Source organism: Gopherus evgoodei, chromosome 1 (assembly GCF_007399415.2).
Source record: "Gopherus evgoodei ecotype Sinaloan lineage chromosome 1, rGopEvg1_v1.p, whole genome shotgun sequence".
NCBI classification, from domain to species: Eukaryota; Metazoa; Chordata; order Testudines; family Testudinidae; genus Gopherus; species Gopherus evgoodei.
Genome location: NC_044322.1, coordinates 340,691,779 through 340,710,246, shown reverse-complemented (window position 1 = coordinate 340,710,246; position 18,468 = coordinate 340,691,779). Strand labels below are relative to the sequence as shown.

General features: G+C 40.3%; 1 protein-coding gene across 1 annotated transcript in view; it reads left to right on the top strand.

The window, feature by feature from the left end:
* The first annotated feature begins 466 nt into the window (after positions 1–466).
* Positions 467–18,468, top strand: part of PUS7 (pseudouridine synthase 7) — a 41,085-nt gene continuing 23,083 nt past the window's right edge. Inside the window, 6 exon segments of the mRNA XM_030552503.1 lie at positions 467–530; positions 3,027–3,108; positions 7,806–8,187; positions 13,056–13,140; positions 13,262–13,363; positions 14,938–15,082. Of these exon segments, the coding sequence (XP_030408363.1) occupies positions 7,832–8,187; positions 13,056–13,140; positions 13,262–13,363; positions 14,938–15,082 (688 nt within the window). The 5' untranslated portion in view covers positions 467–530; positions 3,027–3,108; positions 7,806–7,831.

The window sequence follows — 18,468 nt, the reverse complement described above, 5'->3', positions numbered from 1 at the left end:
GCTGCAGAGTCATGCGAGGGCAGCGCATGGAGACCCCCTCCCCAGGGGCCACTGGGATGTCAGCCACTTCTGGGAGCGGTGCAGAGTGAAGGCAGGCAGGAAACCTGTCTTAGCTCCGCTGAGCTGCTGGCAATGGCCCTTTTAAATTGCCTGGGCCCCTGGGCAGATGTGCCTGTTGACCCCTCCATCGGCCACCTGAAAATATAGGAGTAGCAATTGTACACCTGGCAGCTTGTTTCCCTTAGCTGGGCAATATTTGGGCCAGCCTTGCTAAGTATAATGTTCAAATTATATGGATTCCACACTGTTTCCTGCAGTTGACTGAGGCATCTGCTTCCTAGATTCTCCTGTATCATTCTACCATGATACCATTTACTGTCTGATCTAATTTCCTGCTTCATTTGCGGAGAGCCTGCTTTGTGATTTACATATGAATGTTAACATTATTCATTTTATCTCTTTAAACTGCAAAGTGCCTGATTGAAGTTCTCTGTGTATCTACAGAACATATAGCGTGCAAGCACAGCAGCGTAAGTTTACTCACTGGCAAGGAATAAAGAAGCTCCATTGTTTTAATGATGAAGGGATAGTTCGGTCTCCATAAAACCGTGGCCTCTACTGAAATTGCCAGCAAGGGTGCAGGCTCTGTGATGTGGACATCACATCCACTGGTACCTGGACTAAGACAATCAAACAGCTGTCAATTAGTAACAACCTTTTCTCACTAGTGACCTATACAAGTGAAAGACTGTCTCTCTCTTAATCAGTTTTGAGCCGTCTAGTCTCTCAAGTAATTCATTTTTCAAATATTTTCTCATATGGTGGACAGCATTTTCCAATTGGTATTTGTTTGTCCCCTGTTCTTAGACTAGGCAATCTATGATAACTGTCTAATCTCTAGGGGGTCGAGGGTATATGTGTTTTAGAGTGTAGGAAACACCTAACAGATACTTAACAGACTAACAGGTCGACATCCTTTGGCAGGCTTCCCAGTGGATTGTAGCCCTGCAAGGTTTCAGTGCATTGTAAGTGGTGAGCACTTCCCCTCTCCACACCTCAGGAAGGGGAAATCTGAGTTAACAGACATGCTCTTATCTCTTACAGATACTAGCAAATGCCCTGCCATGTAAAGGGAGCTGCTTTTCTGTGGTAATCAACTAAAGCTAAATCAATATCAGCCTCTCTTAAACCTATTTAAGCGTACCTATACAAGGAGTTCACACCAATTTAACTACATAAATTTAGAAACCAGTTTATTAAATGGGTGTAATTTTGGTTTGTAGCCCAGATATTAGCATTTCGATGTTAAAGAAAACTTTATTTTAAATAGTTTTAATGAGAATTTTTAAAAAGTAGAGTCACTTCTATTGGTTATGATTTTATAAAAGCTTTTTATAAAGTTTAAATTTTGGGCTGGATTGAAGTTGATGTTATCCATTGAAAGGTATGAAGAAATACATGGTTTGGTAACTCTATTTTGTTTGCTTTCTTCCACTCTTTCCTTTAGTGGTCTTTATTCCTTTGTGATTATTTGTTATTATTTATAGTTTTATAACAATAATAATAAACAATCCCTTTCTTGTTTCACTTTTGCTGTTCATTCTTTTATTTATTAGTTCTTCATTTGAGTTGATTATTTTAAATGTTTGTGAAGCAGCTTTCTCTCTGATTTATTTGTACCTTAATACAATCCTTTTGGTTATTTATTTTTACAGCTACATTTACATTTGCAGCTAAAAATTTTTTTGAAATCTAATTAGGGAGAAACAAGTAGTGGCTGGAAAAGTGATTGTTCTGTTTAAATTTCTGAGAGTACTTGTATTATGCATGGCTAGTTATGGTCAGTTTCAGGACAGCTGACAATTCAATAGGTGACAAGATGTATCTAACCTGTAATGTTAGTATTCCTTAAATTACAGATTTTTAAAATTTTCAAATGGGAGATGTTATCTAATGTTTGAGGAAGTGTCTAGAAGATTGGTCTGTGACCTGACTGAACTATTTACTGGCAACAAGTGATTTTTGTTTCTCTTCAAAAATCTGTGTGTATATTGCTGGGGTGATCTAGGGAACCAGGTATTGTATCTGTTCTGTGTACAGTTATGGGGATCTTGATCTCCAGGGCTATTCATCTGGCACCTTTCACAAGCACTAATCTCACATACAAATCCCTTAAAAGAAATAATAACTATATAATCAATCAAAAACTCTGAGCTAACCTTGCATTTAGTTATCTGTTGCAGATTCTGTGATACTTGAGCAAATTAATTTATTATAGGCTAGCACTGAGGTTAATAAAGGTCCACATTAGTGTGTCCACCTAACTCGCTATTATTTATTCTGCATGGTGTGTCTTTTATGTTTTCTGTGCCTTTTTCTTAACTTCTGTCTGGCTGTTTCTTAGTTTCTGTGGTGGTTCTCTTACAGTTTCATAGCGTCCAACTTCTGTAGGCATCCCAGTTATGAGTGTGTGTTTTGTTTTTTGTCTTATTAGTAATACAAAATTATTTTTTCAGCTTCTTTGTATATCTAAGCATCAGTGCTCTTTTTTAATCTTAACTGTTATCCAGTTACACAATATCCTTTCTATACTATGATGCACAGAACTAGGAAGTCCTTTGTAAAGTGCCTTATTTACCTCTATTTGTGTTCTATTTATGGTGATAATTTACATTCAGGAGTGTGGGAAGAGCTTTTATAGGCATCATAAACACTGAGCCACAAGTTCAGGCTCAGCTCATTGGTTCCATGGGGAAAATTGCACAGAAAGGCTAGGAATATCTGTGTATTTCAATTTGTGGAGTTTTTATAGAATCAGTGGGGGTATGTGATTTTTCCCGCCCATACTCCCATTCCTCTGGAATGAGTAAGGAGCATACTATTCCAGATCTGTGGGGGTTTCCCAAGTACTTTGGGGCAATACCATAGATCTTGGGATCTGTGGAGAACTTTTGACCCATTTAACATCCTAGGTGTTATAATAAGTTTTTATTATAATTTCAAATAGTTATCCCTTTCTTCTCCAGCTCCCAAAGTTCTGTTCCTGCTGGCCCACAAGTGGACACTGAAGCAGTCAGTGAAGAGAATCAAGCACTCAGTTCTATAAGAGTGAGTAGACACAGCCCTCCAGGGTTTATTTCATTCACTCCCTGCTCACTCCCTCCCCACTCAGAGTTTCCTTTACCTCACCCCTGGAGACTCATTGTTCAGAACTGTGTGAGTTAAGGAAGAAGAATAGGAGCTCTTTCTGGGATCAGAAGAGATGAAATAATATACAGACTGGGGGCGGGGGGCAGGAGGAGGGAGCAGCACACTGAATCATTGTGTCTGAATTATTATGTCATCCTGTGTGCATCCTTTTTGGAAGGGGAAATAATACAAAGTGGTCAGATTTAGCTGTAGTGAGATATGGATTAGAAGCTTCTTAGGCCCCCAATTGACAGCAGCAAAGCTCATGTGGACAGCTGTATGATAGTTGAGCACTGGCACTATCATAGCAATTGAAAAAAATGAAGAAAGGAGAGCTGGCAAGAGAAGAGGCCAGATTTGCTGGAGGTGTTGCATCATTCTTCTCCAGTGCCAGCTGGGAGAGATTCCAGGAGTACCCATTTTGGAAAACTTCGAAAAACTGATGCTCCCTAAAAATGTGACCACCTTCCTTCCCCTGTCTTTCATAAAGACAAACATAAAACTTTTTCTCCCCTTGGTGGAGTACAGTGTATCTTCCCTGTTCCTTTCACTCTGATTTCCTTATATAACCCCAAAGTCTTTTCTGGAAGTTGTCCTTTCCTGTGCAAGACCCTGTCAATGCTAGAAAATGTCTGCCAGTAGAAATATACCAAGATAGCGACAGAGGAAAGCCCCCTTACTGGAGATGCATTTTAAACCAGCAAATTAGTTCTTTTGCTGGTATATCCTATACTAGTTCTCTAAATGAAATGATCTATCCTGGCAAAAGGACTTTTTTGCCAGTATAACTGCATCTATGCCAGGACTTTTGCCAGGGCCAGCCCACAACATTTTCGCACCTGGGGCGGGGACCTCAAATGATGCCCCCATACCCCGTCGCTTGGGCCAAAACTTTGAAAGGTCTCAGTTCTGCCTTCTTCCTGTTCTGCTCCTCTCATGGTACTGCTCTGCTATCTAACCCAATAAAGGAGAACTAACAACTTAAAATGCCTTGTTCAAAAATTTTAAGTAACACTTACATTTGCTGTCAGGCATTTGAAAGTTAACTTTTCTTGTCTGCATAGTAAACACTGGCATTTTTAGCTGTGTGAATAATCAAAGTGGTGCTTTCCATGCCTTCTTGGTTGCAAAGATTTGTACTGCTTCCTGAAGGTCCACAGTCTGGGCTAGCTCATGCTCTACTGAGATGGTTGCAAGATGGACCAGTCTCTCCTGTGTCATCGTGGAGCTTAGATGTGTTTTTATTAACTTCAGCTTGGAGAAGCTGCCTTCTCCAGTGGCAACTCTTACAGGAAGTGTTACAAGTATGCGCAGAGCAACAAAAGCATTTGTAAAGAGGGTAGTCATCTTATTTGTGCACATATATTCCAGAACAGCCTTTGGAGTTGATCCTGCTGAAATGTATCTTGAAAGGGCTTTCAGTTCATCACCTAAATCACTCGCATCAATATCGGGCATTTCATCATGTGTCAACACTGTCTCTAGTGCCCTGCATTGCTAGTGTAGGTCTTCTTCAGGTATAGTGAGGAGTTTTGGACTATCGTACAACATCCCAAATATACTGCTGTGTTCCTTGAGCTGCATGAAACGTTCTTCAGTTGACTGTATTGCACAATCTAGCACCTGGTTAAAGAATTCAACTTTGAATTGTTGTTTGGGGTCTCTTACGGGATTATCCCGTGCCTCATAATCAAAATGTCGTCTTCTTTGGTGACTCTTGTATTCTTGAATAGATGGGAAAATAGCTGTAGTGTAAAGTTCCTCTGCCAACTTCTGTGCACTCTTCAGAACATTTTGAAATCTCTCATCTGACTGGTAAGACTATAGGTGTGACTTTGCTTTCTCCAGTTGTTCCATTGCTCCAGATATATCAAGGTCAACGCCTTGAAGTCTCTCGCTTACAACATTTATTTCAAACAGTATGTCATGCCACAACACTAAGCCACACAGAAATGTGAAGTTATGTATGTTTCTGGTGATTCCATTTCCCTCTGCCACTGTTCTCCCACGAACAGTTCCTGTCATAGCATTATCCCGAATAATGGCAACTATGGCATCATCTGTCTTCCCAATTTGGTGTTTGATAGGTTTTATCGCCTCCTCTCGACTTTCCCATCGTGTGGCACTCAGTGGTTTCAGTATCAGAGAGCATGTTCCCAGATGTTGCTTCAAAATTTGCCATCGATGAGTTGATGCAGAGAAAAATACATAGATGCTTTGAATTACATTAAAAAATTCAGCAGCCTCACTAGAGGCTGATGCTGCATCACTGACCACCAAGTTCAATGAATGAGAACTGCCTGGGACAAAAAAAGCTCGAGGGTTTAACTCTCGGATCCATTTCTGCACTCCTCTGTTTTTTCCTCTCATGTTGGCACCATTATCGTAGCCCTGACCTCTCATGTCAGCTATCGCAATTCCCGTATCTTCCAGCTTTTTAAGAAGCACATTTGTCATACCAGCTCCTGTAGTATCATCAGTGTCAATAAAGTCTAGAAAATGCTCTGTGACAGTCACCATTGCAAGGACATTTTCACTAGGTTCTGTTGTTGTTACAAAACGTACCATTAAAGTAATTGGTTCCATATGGCTGATGTCAGGTGTGCAGGCCAGAATAACAGAATAATATCTTGCTGACTTTTGTTGCCAGTAACTGTCTGATCTCATTTTGGATTGTTTTTCCAAGGTAGTGCTGTGTGTACATTCCTTAGGTGGAGACTCTTCTTAGATGCTCCTGGAGTACAGCATCAAACTCAGCCATCAGCTCCACAATTTTAAGGAATTTTCCATTGTTTGGCACATACAGCTGATCTGAAGTGCCATGCAGTGCTAGGTTTTGGGTAGGAAGGATTCTCACAATGGCAATGAGCCTTTTCAGAACATTTTGCCAGTAAAGAGACTCTGATGCAATCTTCTCTTGATGCTGATCATCTATGGTGGCCTTTAACCTTATTCTCATCTGAAGCTCTTTCCACCTATCAAATACTCTCTGATGATTTGCTGCCTTCTTATGACATGCCAGATTTATAGCCAGATTTTTCCAGTCCTTTGTTCCTGTAGAACCCAATGTGGCTGGAACATTAGACCGGAAGAGTTTGCAACAAAAACAGTATGCAGCATTCTGCATTTTATAATACATAAGCCATGGTCCCTCCACTTTGTCACCATTGGGGATTTCACGCCAGTAATGTGTTGGATGGAAACTTCTTTTTTCATTGTCTTTGGGGAACATGAAGTTTTTCACTTGCTGTGGCCCATGCCATACAAGGAAGTCCCTCAGGCTACTGCTCAAGTGGGTCCACAGTCCTGGATCATCTAGACTTAAGGAAGTAAACTCAGCAGCAGCTGTTTCTTGCACCTCCACCACACTCTTCTCTGATCTACACTTTTCTTCAGGAATGTGCATGGTTACATCCATTTGAGATGGAGATATGGATGCAGCAGTAGCTGCCAGGTCACCTGCACTCTGGCTAACTGGAAGATCAAGCATTTCCTCACCATTCACATCCTCGCTGGGGCCGGAAGGCCCACCGTGAACATTTGTGTCTATGTATCTCAGGAGAGCTCCTTCCTGCTTAGATAGAAAAGCTTCCTTTGCTTGCTTGCTTTTTCTGAATGCTGCCCCAGAGGGGAGTTTTCTTCTTTCACTCATGACTGCTGTTCTGTGCCAGCTATAGTGCCTCTCAACACTCAGTTGAAGGTGACAAATAAGCAGGCTGGTAGCAGGGCCTGAGTGAGGGAAGATATTAGCATCCTAAGGGCCTAACTGGCTCCTGCTACTTCAGCTGACTGCCTGTTCTCCACAAGTGGGTTCAGGGAAGCAGCAGGAAACAGGAAGCTCCCTGAGAAGCTGGTGTTAATCAGTCTAGGCTCCTGGGAGTGCTAGGGAGGTACATAAGAGGCTCCTCCTCCTCTCTCTCTCTGCAGCTCCTGCTGCTTTCTGTTATTCCCTCTCACCTTTTCTCCTGCCTGCCTGTAGTGTCTCTTGTGCCCTCCCTCCTCCAGCACAGCACTCCACTATCTCCGTGCATCTAGAGCAGAGAGAATACATATTGCACCAGCAGCAGACACAATTTTCTACACTTTGGGTCCTAGTGGTGCCCCCCTCCACCCCCCACAGTCTGGCACCTGAGGCGGCTGCCTCAGTTCGCCTCATGGTAAGGCCAGCCCTGGCTTTTGCCGGAACAACATGTTGGTTAGGGGTGTGATTCCCCCCCTCCCCCTGACCCTCTGTATCAACGTAGCTATGCAGCAAAACTTTCAAGTATAGACCAGGCCTGAGCCTGACACAATGTATTGTTTGTCAGGAACACTTTTTCTGTCTTTCTCAGTCAGGATCTCTAATCCTAATCCTTTTACTCCCCCTTCCCTGCATTGTTCCTCTTCTGAGACTACTGAGTTTACCAAGTGTATCTTCTTGGTAGCTGTATCTTTTCATGTCGTTTAATTTACACCTGTGCAAATCCATTGAATCTGGGGTTGCCTAGGTATTATTTGATGCAGAATTTGCTGGTTTTTGTTTGGTTTGTGTGTGTTGTATGTTTAAAAATATAATTTTTTAAAAAAGCAAAAAGATTTGGAAATACACCATTCTAAATGGTCCTTTTTCCCTCCAGGACTTTGTACCACTCTGCCTTTCAATATGGAAGCTGTAGAAATGACATCCTTGAAACGACCTCATTCTGAGGATGATGTGGCTAATGTGGATGAAATTAAAAGGCAAAAGATCTCAGAAGAGTCTTCTAAGACAGGAAGCAATTCTGAGCAAAGCATTGACATTGTAACTGAACAACCTGGGAAACCTTTGCTTGAGGACAAGAAAGATGATATCCTGAATGAAGAAGGTGAGGAGGAAGATAATGAACTTGAGGAAAGTGATGAAGAAGGGGACCCAGAGAGCTTTGCAGACATGATGAAGCATGGACTAATAGAACTTGATGTTGGCATTACAAAGTTTGTTAGCTCTCACAAAGGGTTTTCTGGAATCTTAAAAGAGAGGTAACTTTTCATCTTGCAATCCTCTGTACTTTAATTCCTTGTATTAGCAATTATTCCCCATTTTCCTTCTCTGTTTAGCCGAGGAGTCAGATACCATCATCTCTGGTATAACACCAACACATATCAAAATACAGTAGGATTATCTGCAGGTGTGCTTCACTGCTTTCTTTTCTTAAAACTAGGGCTCTGAGAAAGCTTCAATTTGTACATGGTTGGTGCCTTTCTAAAGTTTTTGTGTTCTGCTGTCTAAAACTGAGGAAAGGTACTCTAAATGATAGGAAGATAATCTTATATTAATTTGCAATTTAACTTACTTTCAGCCAACTGTACAAAACATACAATCTAGTTACAATTCGTACTATACACACTAAAAGTACTGCTAACCTATGTAAAAGACGTGACAAAATATTTATGATCCCAAAGTCAAAAAACTTTTGAAAAAACAAGTTAAAGTTGCTATATGATAATCTGATAGTCTCTTTTGGTGCTAAAATTTATAAATCTTGCCAGTCATAACATAATGTACAAAACTAAAGAACTTGAAAATAATTGAGGATATCAGAAATCTTACATTGCCTACATAATAAACTCATTCTTATTTCATTACAGCACAGCATTCTTAACGCTTACTTAAAATAAATACTTTCACCAGAAATCTCAAAATATAAATTCAAAACCTTTCTGAAGAAACAGTGCACAAATTATTGCACAAATTCAGCAAATCACTTAAGCATATTTTTGCCTAATCAGTTTCAAATTAAAGTCATCCCGTCTGTTTGTAGTTTTACCATAAATAGACATTGTTATGCACTTTTTCTCTGAAACTGCAGATACAACATAATTTAAAAAAAAAAAAAAAAAGACAGACACTCTGTTATCCCTATTTATTGGTGGCTATTGCTTATCCATATGAAAGATGTTTCTTTTGAGTGATCTGGCAAGATAACGACAGCCTCACTTACTTGCATTCAGTTTTTGGTGAATACCAGTGAGAAGTGTTTGATAGTTTTGTTCAAATTAAAAAATGTGGATTCATCACATCTCTACTTTTAAACTTAGTTGGCAAAACATAACCTTGATATTGTCTTGACAGAGATGTTTGCAGTCTCATTATGGTCTTCCCACCCCCCATTTTGACTCTTGTGACTTTTATAAACATATCTAACTGAGGCATTTGTAATGTGTCCTTCACCATAGTGTCTATGGGAAAATAATAAAGAAGGTATTTTGCCAAACTGACGTGACTTTATAGAGGTGTGATGCATGCATGTGTGGATTTGGATGTAATGCAATAGAAACATCTCACAGTGAAGCCTCATTTTCCCATCTTACTTTCAGCATTTCAGGATCAGTTGACAGCTTTTTCTCTCAGCTGTTCTAAAACTCTTATTTTAGAAAATACAACTTATCCTGGCTTTACTAATGTAGAAAGAAAGTCCTTTATGTTCCCTTTATTGGCACCAATTCACTGTCTCTCTCTTTTTCTTTTTCTTTTTTAAAAGACTGGATCAGAATCTGCTTTGCTACTGTAGTGAATAACCAGAGGAACTCTTACTTCAGTGGAGTTTTCTGTATTTCCACCTGCAGAGCTGTGGACAGAAATCTGACTCATTTTCCTTGGGAAAAGGATGAGTTGAGCTATAATATACTGCTAGCACTGAAGAATGTTGGTTGAAGTGACAGAGTTAATGTACTAATTCATGAAATAACAGTACAGGAGAATCTTTGAAATTCTTATTAACAACTAGGGGTGAGAGAGTAAATTTCTGAGCTCTGCAACTTAGCAAGCAATCAACCGATTCAAAAGAATACATTATATAATGTACATTGTTCATCTACGTGAGGAGCCTAGTTAGCTACTTATTTACACTAATAAATGTTATAGTATCTTTGATTAAATAAGGAGGCCTCAGGAGCATGAAGATTCACAACAGTGATCTGCTCTTACCATTGTTGGGAAGTAGGGAGAGGCTGCTTGCTTCTGTGTGTGAATGACAGATAGAGATCAAATTATCTAGTTACTGATTATAAAAATTCTTGAGTAAACAGATAAAAGTCAAGATATAGTTTAAAATGGTGATCTGTAAAGGAAGGCTCAATAATTGACACACACTCTCTCTTTTTTTTTTTTTTAATGTCCACTTGCACCATTCCTCTAATTTCAAATCACTTTTTTTACATTCCCCTTCTTTTCTAATTTGTATATACTCTTTCTCTTGTCTGATATTTTTGTAGATGAACCTACTATAAGGTGGTGACTGGCTAGTAACTGGTAAACCGTACTCAGAGTAGTTATCGGTGGTTCACGATCGAGCTGGAAAGGCATGTCAAGTGGGATCCCATAGGGATCTGTCCTAAGTCTGGTTCTATTCAATTTCTTTATAAGTTATTTGTATAATGGGATAGAGAGTACAGTTATAAAGTTTCCGGATGATACAAAGCCGGGAGAGGTTACAAGTGCTTTGGAGGGCAGAATTAGAATTCAAAATGATCTTGATATAGTGGAGAAATGTTTTGAATTAAATAGGATGAAATTCAATAAGGATAAATTTTAAGTACTACACTTAGGAAGGAATAATCAGTTGCACCAGTACAAAATGGGAAATGATACTCCAGGAAAGAGTACTGCAGAAAAGGACCTGGGGGTTACAGTGGATCACAAACTAAATAACTAAATACATTGAGTCAACAGTGTAATACTGTTGCCAAAAAACAAAACAAAAAACCCCCACATCATTCTGGGGTGTATTAGCAAGGGTATTGTAAGCAAGAAGTAAGTAATTCTTCCACTCTGCTCAGCACAGATAAGGCCTCACCTGGAGTATTGTGTGGGGAAAAATGTGGACAAATTGGAGACAGTACAGTGGAGAATAACAAAAATGATTAAAGGTCTAGAAAACATGACCTATAAGGAAAGATGGAAAAAATTGGGTTTGTGTAGTTTGGAGAATTGAAGATTTGAGCGGAGGACATGATTTCTGTCTTCAAGTACGTAAAAGGTTGTTATAAAAAGGAAAGTGCTGAATTGTTCTCCTTAACCACTGAACAGAAGAACATAGCGATCATATTGAGTCAGACCAAAGGTCCATATATCCCAGTATTCTGTCTTCCAACAGTGGCCAATGCCAGCTGCTTCAGAGGGAATGAACAGAACGGGTAATCATCAAGTGATCGATCCCCTCTCTTCCATTCCCAGCTTCTGGCAAAGAGAGGTTAGGGACACCATCCCTGCCCATCCTGGCTAATAGCCATTGATGGACCTATCCTCCATGCATGTATCTAGTTCTTTTTTGAATGAAAGGACAGGACAAGAAGTAACGGGATTAAATTGTAGCAAGGGAGCTTTAGGTTCGACATTAGGAAAAACTTCCTAACTGTAAGGGAATTTAAACACTGGAACAAATTACCTGTCATTGGAGGTGTTTAAGAACAAGTTAGACAAACACCTGTCAGGGATGGTCTCGATAATGCAGTAACTCCTCACTTAAAGTCATCCCGGTTAATGTTGTTTCATTGTTACGTTGCTGATCAATTAGAGAACACGCTCATTTAAAGTTGTGCAGTGCTCCCTTAAAACATTGTTTGGCAGCTGCCTGCTAGAAAGAGCAGCCCATTGGAGCTAGCTGGTGGGGTCTTGGAACCAGGGTAGGCTGGCAGCTCCCCTGGCAGCTCCCTGTTCCCCTAAATTTCCTGTGCTGCAGCCACCCAGCAGGCTATTAATTACGGCAGTTCAGCTGTCCCTCCCACCACTGCCATGTGCTTCTCCTGCCCTCTGCCTTGGAGCTGCTCCTGGGAGCCTCCTGCTTGCTGTGCAGGGAGGCAGTGAGAGGGGCTAATGTCAGGGTGTCCCTCTCCATCCTGCTTCTGCCCCCTCTGTCCCCATCTCTATAGAGGCGGGGTGGGGGATGGACACAACAGGGCTCAGGACAGAGGGAGTTTGCTCTCAGCAGCTGCTGTCAGCTTGCTGATCTGCTTAAAAAGGCAGTGTATTTAAAGTGCGGTCAGCGCACTTAAAGGGGCAGTGTGCATCTTGCTCTCTCACATGGGGTATGTCTCTCTGGTTGCCATACTGTCTCCCCTTCCTCCATTTATGCCTTGTAGAGTATGAGGCTACATTAACAACCATGTGTTAACCCTTGAGGGCTCAGCTGAGTGCTAATTCATCATTTAGCAGTAAGAATGTAACGGTCATATTGAGTCAGACCAAAGGTCCATATATCCCAGTATTCCACCCTCTGACTTCACCACCTAAACCAAACTTCACAATCATCATTGCTGTGTACAGTATTAAATTGTTTGTTTAAAACTTGTACTGTATATAGTCTTTTGTTTGGTGGAAAAAATTTCCCTGGAACCTAATCCCCTCATTTACATTAATTCTAATGGGGAAATTGGATTCGCTTAACATGGTTTCGCTTAAAGTAGCATTTTTCAGGAACATAACTACAATGTGAAGTGAGGAGTTACTGTACTTCGTCCTTTCTCAATGTAGGGGACTGGACTATGTGTTCTATTGAGGTCCCTTCCAGTCCTACATTTCTATGATTCTTTTTAAATGCTAGTGGCTTTAATATTCATGAATAACTCTGCAATAACAAACCAATATTTGTGCTTCTACTATGGAGGGGAAAAATAGGTATCATGTTCATATTGAGTTTTCAAGAGATTATTGAAGATGATTCTGGAAAGTATGTAGTATGTTTTTTGGATAATTTTCTGGGGGAGGGAAGAAAGCTTTTTTTGTAGATAATGGCTGAAATTTTAATCTAGAAACTGAGTAAAGTCTATTGGAAAATAGCATTCTGTTCACAGAAGCCTGTAGTCTTCCCTGTCTGTGTTTTTGAACCTTTTGTGTTTCTTTCTGTTAGATACTCAGACTTTGTCGTTCATGAAATAGGAAAAGATGGGCACATAAGCCATTTAGATGACTTTTCTGTTCCAGTGGATGATGAGGTAAATTCTGAGTAGCTTTCAGAAATGGCTAGATGTTTTGTTTTTTTTTTTTAAATTAAGTCACTGATGAAAACTTGTTCTGACTGTGTTGTGTGAGTTACTGTTATTTTCTGTATATTAGGAGCCTTCTGAAGAAATATTTACAGTTTTGTCAAATGAAGACAAACAGCATTTAGAAGAGCTCCAACTTTTTAAGAACAAAGAAACCAGTGTTGCCATAGAGGTAAAATGGTAAAATGATACAAAGGACTTGGCTAACATATCCTTTTTGGGGAAGGAGATGGATGTATGCATGGAAACTAAATGCTAGGTATACAAGTAGTTTGAGCTTTACATCAGAATAGGTGATGCAGAAAACTTGTAAATTTAGGACTTGATCCTGCAAAGACTTGTAAGTGTACTGAACTATGCATGTGAGCACTCACCATGGTTTCACTGATACTACTCACTTACATAAAATTAAGCACATGTCTAAGAGTTTGCAGGATTAGGGCTAATGCAGTATTTGAGTTTTCAGTGTATGAGTATTTTATAGAATGATTATGTACAAGGGATTATACAAACAGGGCCAGTGCAAGGATGTTTCGCGCCCTAGGCGGAACTTCCACCTTGCGGCTTCCCCCATCCCGAGCCCCCGCCCTGAGGCGCTCCCTCCCTCCGCCCTGAGGCGCCCCCTTGCAGCAGCTCCCCGCCCTCCGCCCTGAGGCACCCCCTTTTCACAGCTCCCCACCCTCCACCCTGAGGCACCTCGCCCACCCCTGCTCCGCCTTCACCCCGAGCACGCCATCGCTGCTTCACTTCTCCCGCCTCCCAGGCTTGCGGCACCTAAGCTGAGTGGCGCTGCAAGCCTGGGAGACGGAAGAAGTGAAGCAGCTCACCCCTACCCCACGTCCTCCTCGAGTACACAGTCGCCGCTTCACTTCTCCTTAGGCGCCGCAAGCCTTGGAGGCGGGGGAAGTGAAGCTGCCATGGTGTGCTCGGGGAGGAGGCGGGGCAGAGGTGAGCTGGGGCGGGGAGTTCCCCTGCGTGCTGCCCCTCCCTTCCTTGCTGCAGGCGGCCCTCCCCGAGCTCTCTCCGCCTAAATGCCAGCAGTGACTGGGGCGGCTGAAGATCCGGCCCCCGTGGTCACTGCCGAAGAAAATGGCACCCCCCAAATCCTAGTGCCCTAGACAACTGCCTAGGTCGCCTAAATGGTTGCACTGGCCCTGTAAACAAACATGCACTTTGAAGAAAGAATGTTTCCAAGGATAGCCTGTGCTGATTTAATAGAAGACAGTGAATTTGATCTTCCACAATAAGAAGAAAAAAGGTACAAGAGGAAGAAGAATTTTGTGGCTATTTTTAAATAACACAAATATGAATAACTGCTGAGCTGAATTAGGGCAAAAATTTGGTTTGAGATTAATAAGCATTCCTACATTAATTTTTTTTTCTTTTCATCTAGTTGTATAGCTTCTACACAGATGTGCACTAAAGACACACAGTTTGGATATAGTCGCCATTCAGGCAGTGAAATTTGGCTAAGAATTAAACTAGTGAATTAAAAAATGTCGTGGTTTTTATTTTTGAAATATCAGATTCAGAGTTTGTAGCGGAGTTATGTATATATCTCTGTATGAATTAATTATAGCAAGTAGAATGTGTCCTTTAAAGCATAGTCAGACCATGTTTTCTTAAGCTTGTTTTTTGAACAGAATAATGATATTTTTTGTGTTTAAAAACAAAGAAACAAAAAGATACGTACACAAGGCCAAAAAAAGATCGTATTTGTGAGACAATTTTCTTTGTTAAATATAGGTTATTGAAGACACTAAAGAAAAAAGAACTATTATTCACCACGCTGTGAAATCCTTGTTTCCTGGATTAGAGACGAAAACAGAGGACCGAGATGGGAAAAAATACATTGTTGCTTACCATGCTGCTGGAAAGAAAGCGCTGGCAAGTGAGTTTGTTACTTTCGCCATCATTTCATATTGCAAAGTTGAACAACAATTTAAAAACAAAATGTTTAATTAAAATTACGTAATACTTGAGACAATGGGGTATGTTATAATTTGGATTTGGAGGCTGTTGCATACCTCTGTACCAATTCACCCAGTATGTTACTTCTAAATGGCACAGGGCATGAGGCTTACCTGTTGGGTATGCTAAAAGATATTAGTGTGGGTTTTTTTTGTTTGTTTTTTCTTCAAACCACTAATCAAGTAAATTGAGTAGCAAATGTGAAGTTGTTTTACTGGGTTTATAGTAAGTGAGAGGTATTGGTACCGAAGACGACTTGTTGGAGGGGAACTATAACAGTTTTCAAATATATTAAGGGCTGTTATAAAGGGTGATTGATTGATTTCCATGTCCACTGAAGGTAGGACAAAAAGTACCGTATATATGCATTCTTAAGCCGAATATTTTTGGTAAAAAAGTGACGCATCAAAGAGCGGGGGTCAGCTTATAAACAGGTCTACATAAAAATTTGATGATTTTAAACTCTATGGCAGGGGTTGGCAATCTATGGCACATGCGCCAAAGGCGGCACATGAGCTGATTTACTGTGGCACGCTTCTGCCAGCCTGGTGTCCCCGCTGCCAGGCCTGCTCAGCCCGCTGCTGGCCTGGGGTCCCAACTGCCAGTCCCTGTAAATGTAAAATGTGTTACTGGCACGTGAAACCTTAAATTACCACGAATAAATGAAGACTTGGGGCACCACTTCTGAAGGGTTGCCGACCCCTGCTCTATGGAATCATTGAATTGAATATCTAATACATTGTTGTTTTGTTTACCTGGAGCGTCTGCAGGCATGGAGCTCCTCAGCTCCCTGTGGCTGCGGTTCGCCATTCCCAGCCAATGGGAGCTGCGGGAAGGGCGGCGGGTTTGCTGTTTCCAGCCAGTGGGAGCTGTGGGAAGTGGCGCCACTTCCCTCAGCTCCCATTGGCTAGGAACGGTGAACCGCGGCCACAGGAAGCTGAGGGGCTCCATGCCTGCAGACACTCCAAATAAACAAAATGTCCTGACCCACCAGCGGCTTACCTTGATGGGCTGGATGCCAAAGTTTTCCAACCCCTGACATGTAGGGTTGGCTTCTGAAAGGGTCATACAATTTTTACTATTTTTACCTCTTCATTTTTGGGGGGTTGGCTTATAAATGAACGGGCTAATGAACAAGTATACACGGTAATAGGCTTAATCTGTAGCATGGGAGACTTAGGGTAGAAGTCTAATATCTAACCTAAGTATATGGGTAGTTAAGCCCTAGAATAGGCTTCCAAAGTAGGTTGTGGAATCCCCAGTATTGGATGTTTTTAAGAATGGGTTGGACAAGTACTTGTCAGGGATGGTCTAGGTTGGTCCTGCCTCAGCACAGAGGGCTGGCTCTATGATTCTCACTAAGTGCCAAATAGACAACATAGGATATGTGTTTGTTTGTTTTCTTTTATTGTATAGTTACGGTTTAAATGTAGACCACGTGAACCTAATTGGATCCAAATTAAGTTATCACAATCATACAATTTAAGAATTCCAAATTTCCTCTGTGTTTATACAATGCTTAGCATAGTGGGGTCCTGGTCTGTGACTAGAGTTCTTAGGCATATGGTAATACAAATAATAATAAATTCAGTGGGTGAAACCCTGTCCTCACTAAAGTCAGTGGCAACCCCCCTTTGATTTCAGTGGGGTCAGAATTTATCCCAACTTGTTAACTACCGTTCAGAATTACATCTTGTATATAAATAATATATGAATATATGTCCAGTAACAACTCTTCTCAAAGATAGGATCTTTTTAAAATAGCTGAACCTGCTTCTGCTTTCCAGTTAATGGCAATCCTATGCTTTGCCAAAATTAAAGTTATAAGCAGAAAACTGTCTGTATCCATCATCAGTTATAGGAATTGCTTTTGTGTAGTAAGAATAATGATGGACTTGGTAGTATCAAAGTAAATAACTTAATATGTTCCAAAGCATTTTGGTGGTCTAATTATTTTGGGGCACATCAATATTTGGTATACAAATATATAAAACATTGTTTCCCATTATCTGACACTTTTGACACATTGGCAAATTGATTTTAAATCTAAAGCTTTGCCTAAACACAGCATTTCACCAGTTTAATTCAAGGTGTGAGGCTTTTATAAACTGATTTAGTTAAAATTAGTGCGATATGCTGTATGGATACTCTTATTTTGGTTTAAATTAAGCTTATTTCAGTTTACCTGAAGTCAATTAGGAACCGATTTAAGATAAATTATATCTCATTGCCAGTAGATGGGCTCAAAAATTTTGTAATGCAAATTAGATAGGGACTACTTATTTATTTTAGATAAAATTATATTTTATTTAAACTTTTTCTTAAGCAAATGTAAAAGTCTGTTGCTACATGGTAGAGTATTTAAAGTATTAAAAACTTGGAATAAATTTATTATTATATGTATATGATTTATCACATTAACTGTGTGAAATTAATCCTATGGTTGCATGCTTTGTGCATGGAGTATGCATACTTACAAGTACAAAAAGTAATCTCCAAACAAATCCTGTTCTCCTTTGGGTTATAATGGTCTTCCTCAGCTTGCCCTGCTGATGTTTATGTTCCTTAACTGTTGTTACAACAAGGTGCATGTATTGAGTTGAACAACTATAACTAAAAGGTACCTTACAAATAGGATTTGTAGATTTTAACTGGCATCCCTTTAAAAAAAAAAAAAGTATTTCTCTAGAGGAAAAATCTTTTCTGGATAACTTCATATGATGCAGTAGGACTTAATGTGTTTTAAACTTAGATTATTAGGCCGTGATCCCGCAAACATACTTACATATGTAAGTTCAGTGACTACCCATGTGGAAAATATTACTCAACATGCATAAATGCTTGCAGAATGGGGATACTGGACTATAGGCTCTACGGGACATGGACTATATCTAAGACTTGCATATGTGCAGTGACTAACACACGGGGACTCAATCCTGAATGTGGTCAGTGAGCAACAAACACTTGAAATATTTAATAATCTATTCTTACATGAGAAACATGATGAGGTATGCTTGTGGGGATAAGGGTTACAAGAATGTTTTCTATCTCACTAAATTGCAAGTGCTTTTGTATGTGTGGTATCTAGAGTATTTCAGGCATGGACTTATTACCTCAGTAACTTGTTAGCAGTGCTGCCCATCATTGTCCATGGTGAAGTTTGTTGTACCTCTGATTGAAACTTTCCGTATATTTACTGTTTGCCTCTGCACGATTCCATCACATAACCATCTAAATCACTGTCACCAGCCACATAATTGTTGGATGCTATAGAAGTCTACAGCATAAACAATCATAACCATAAAC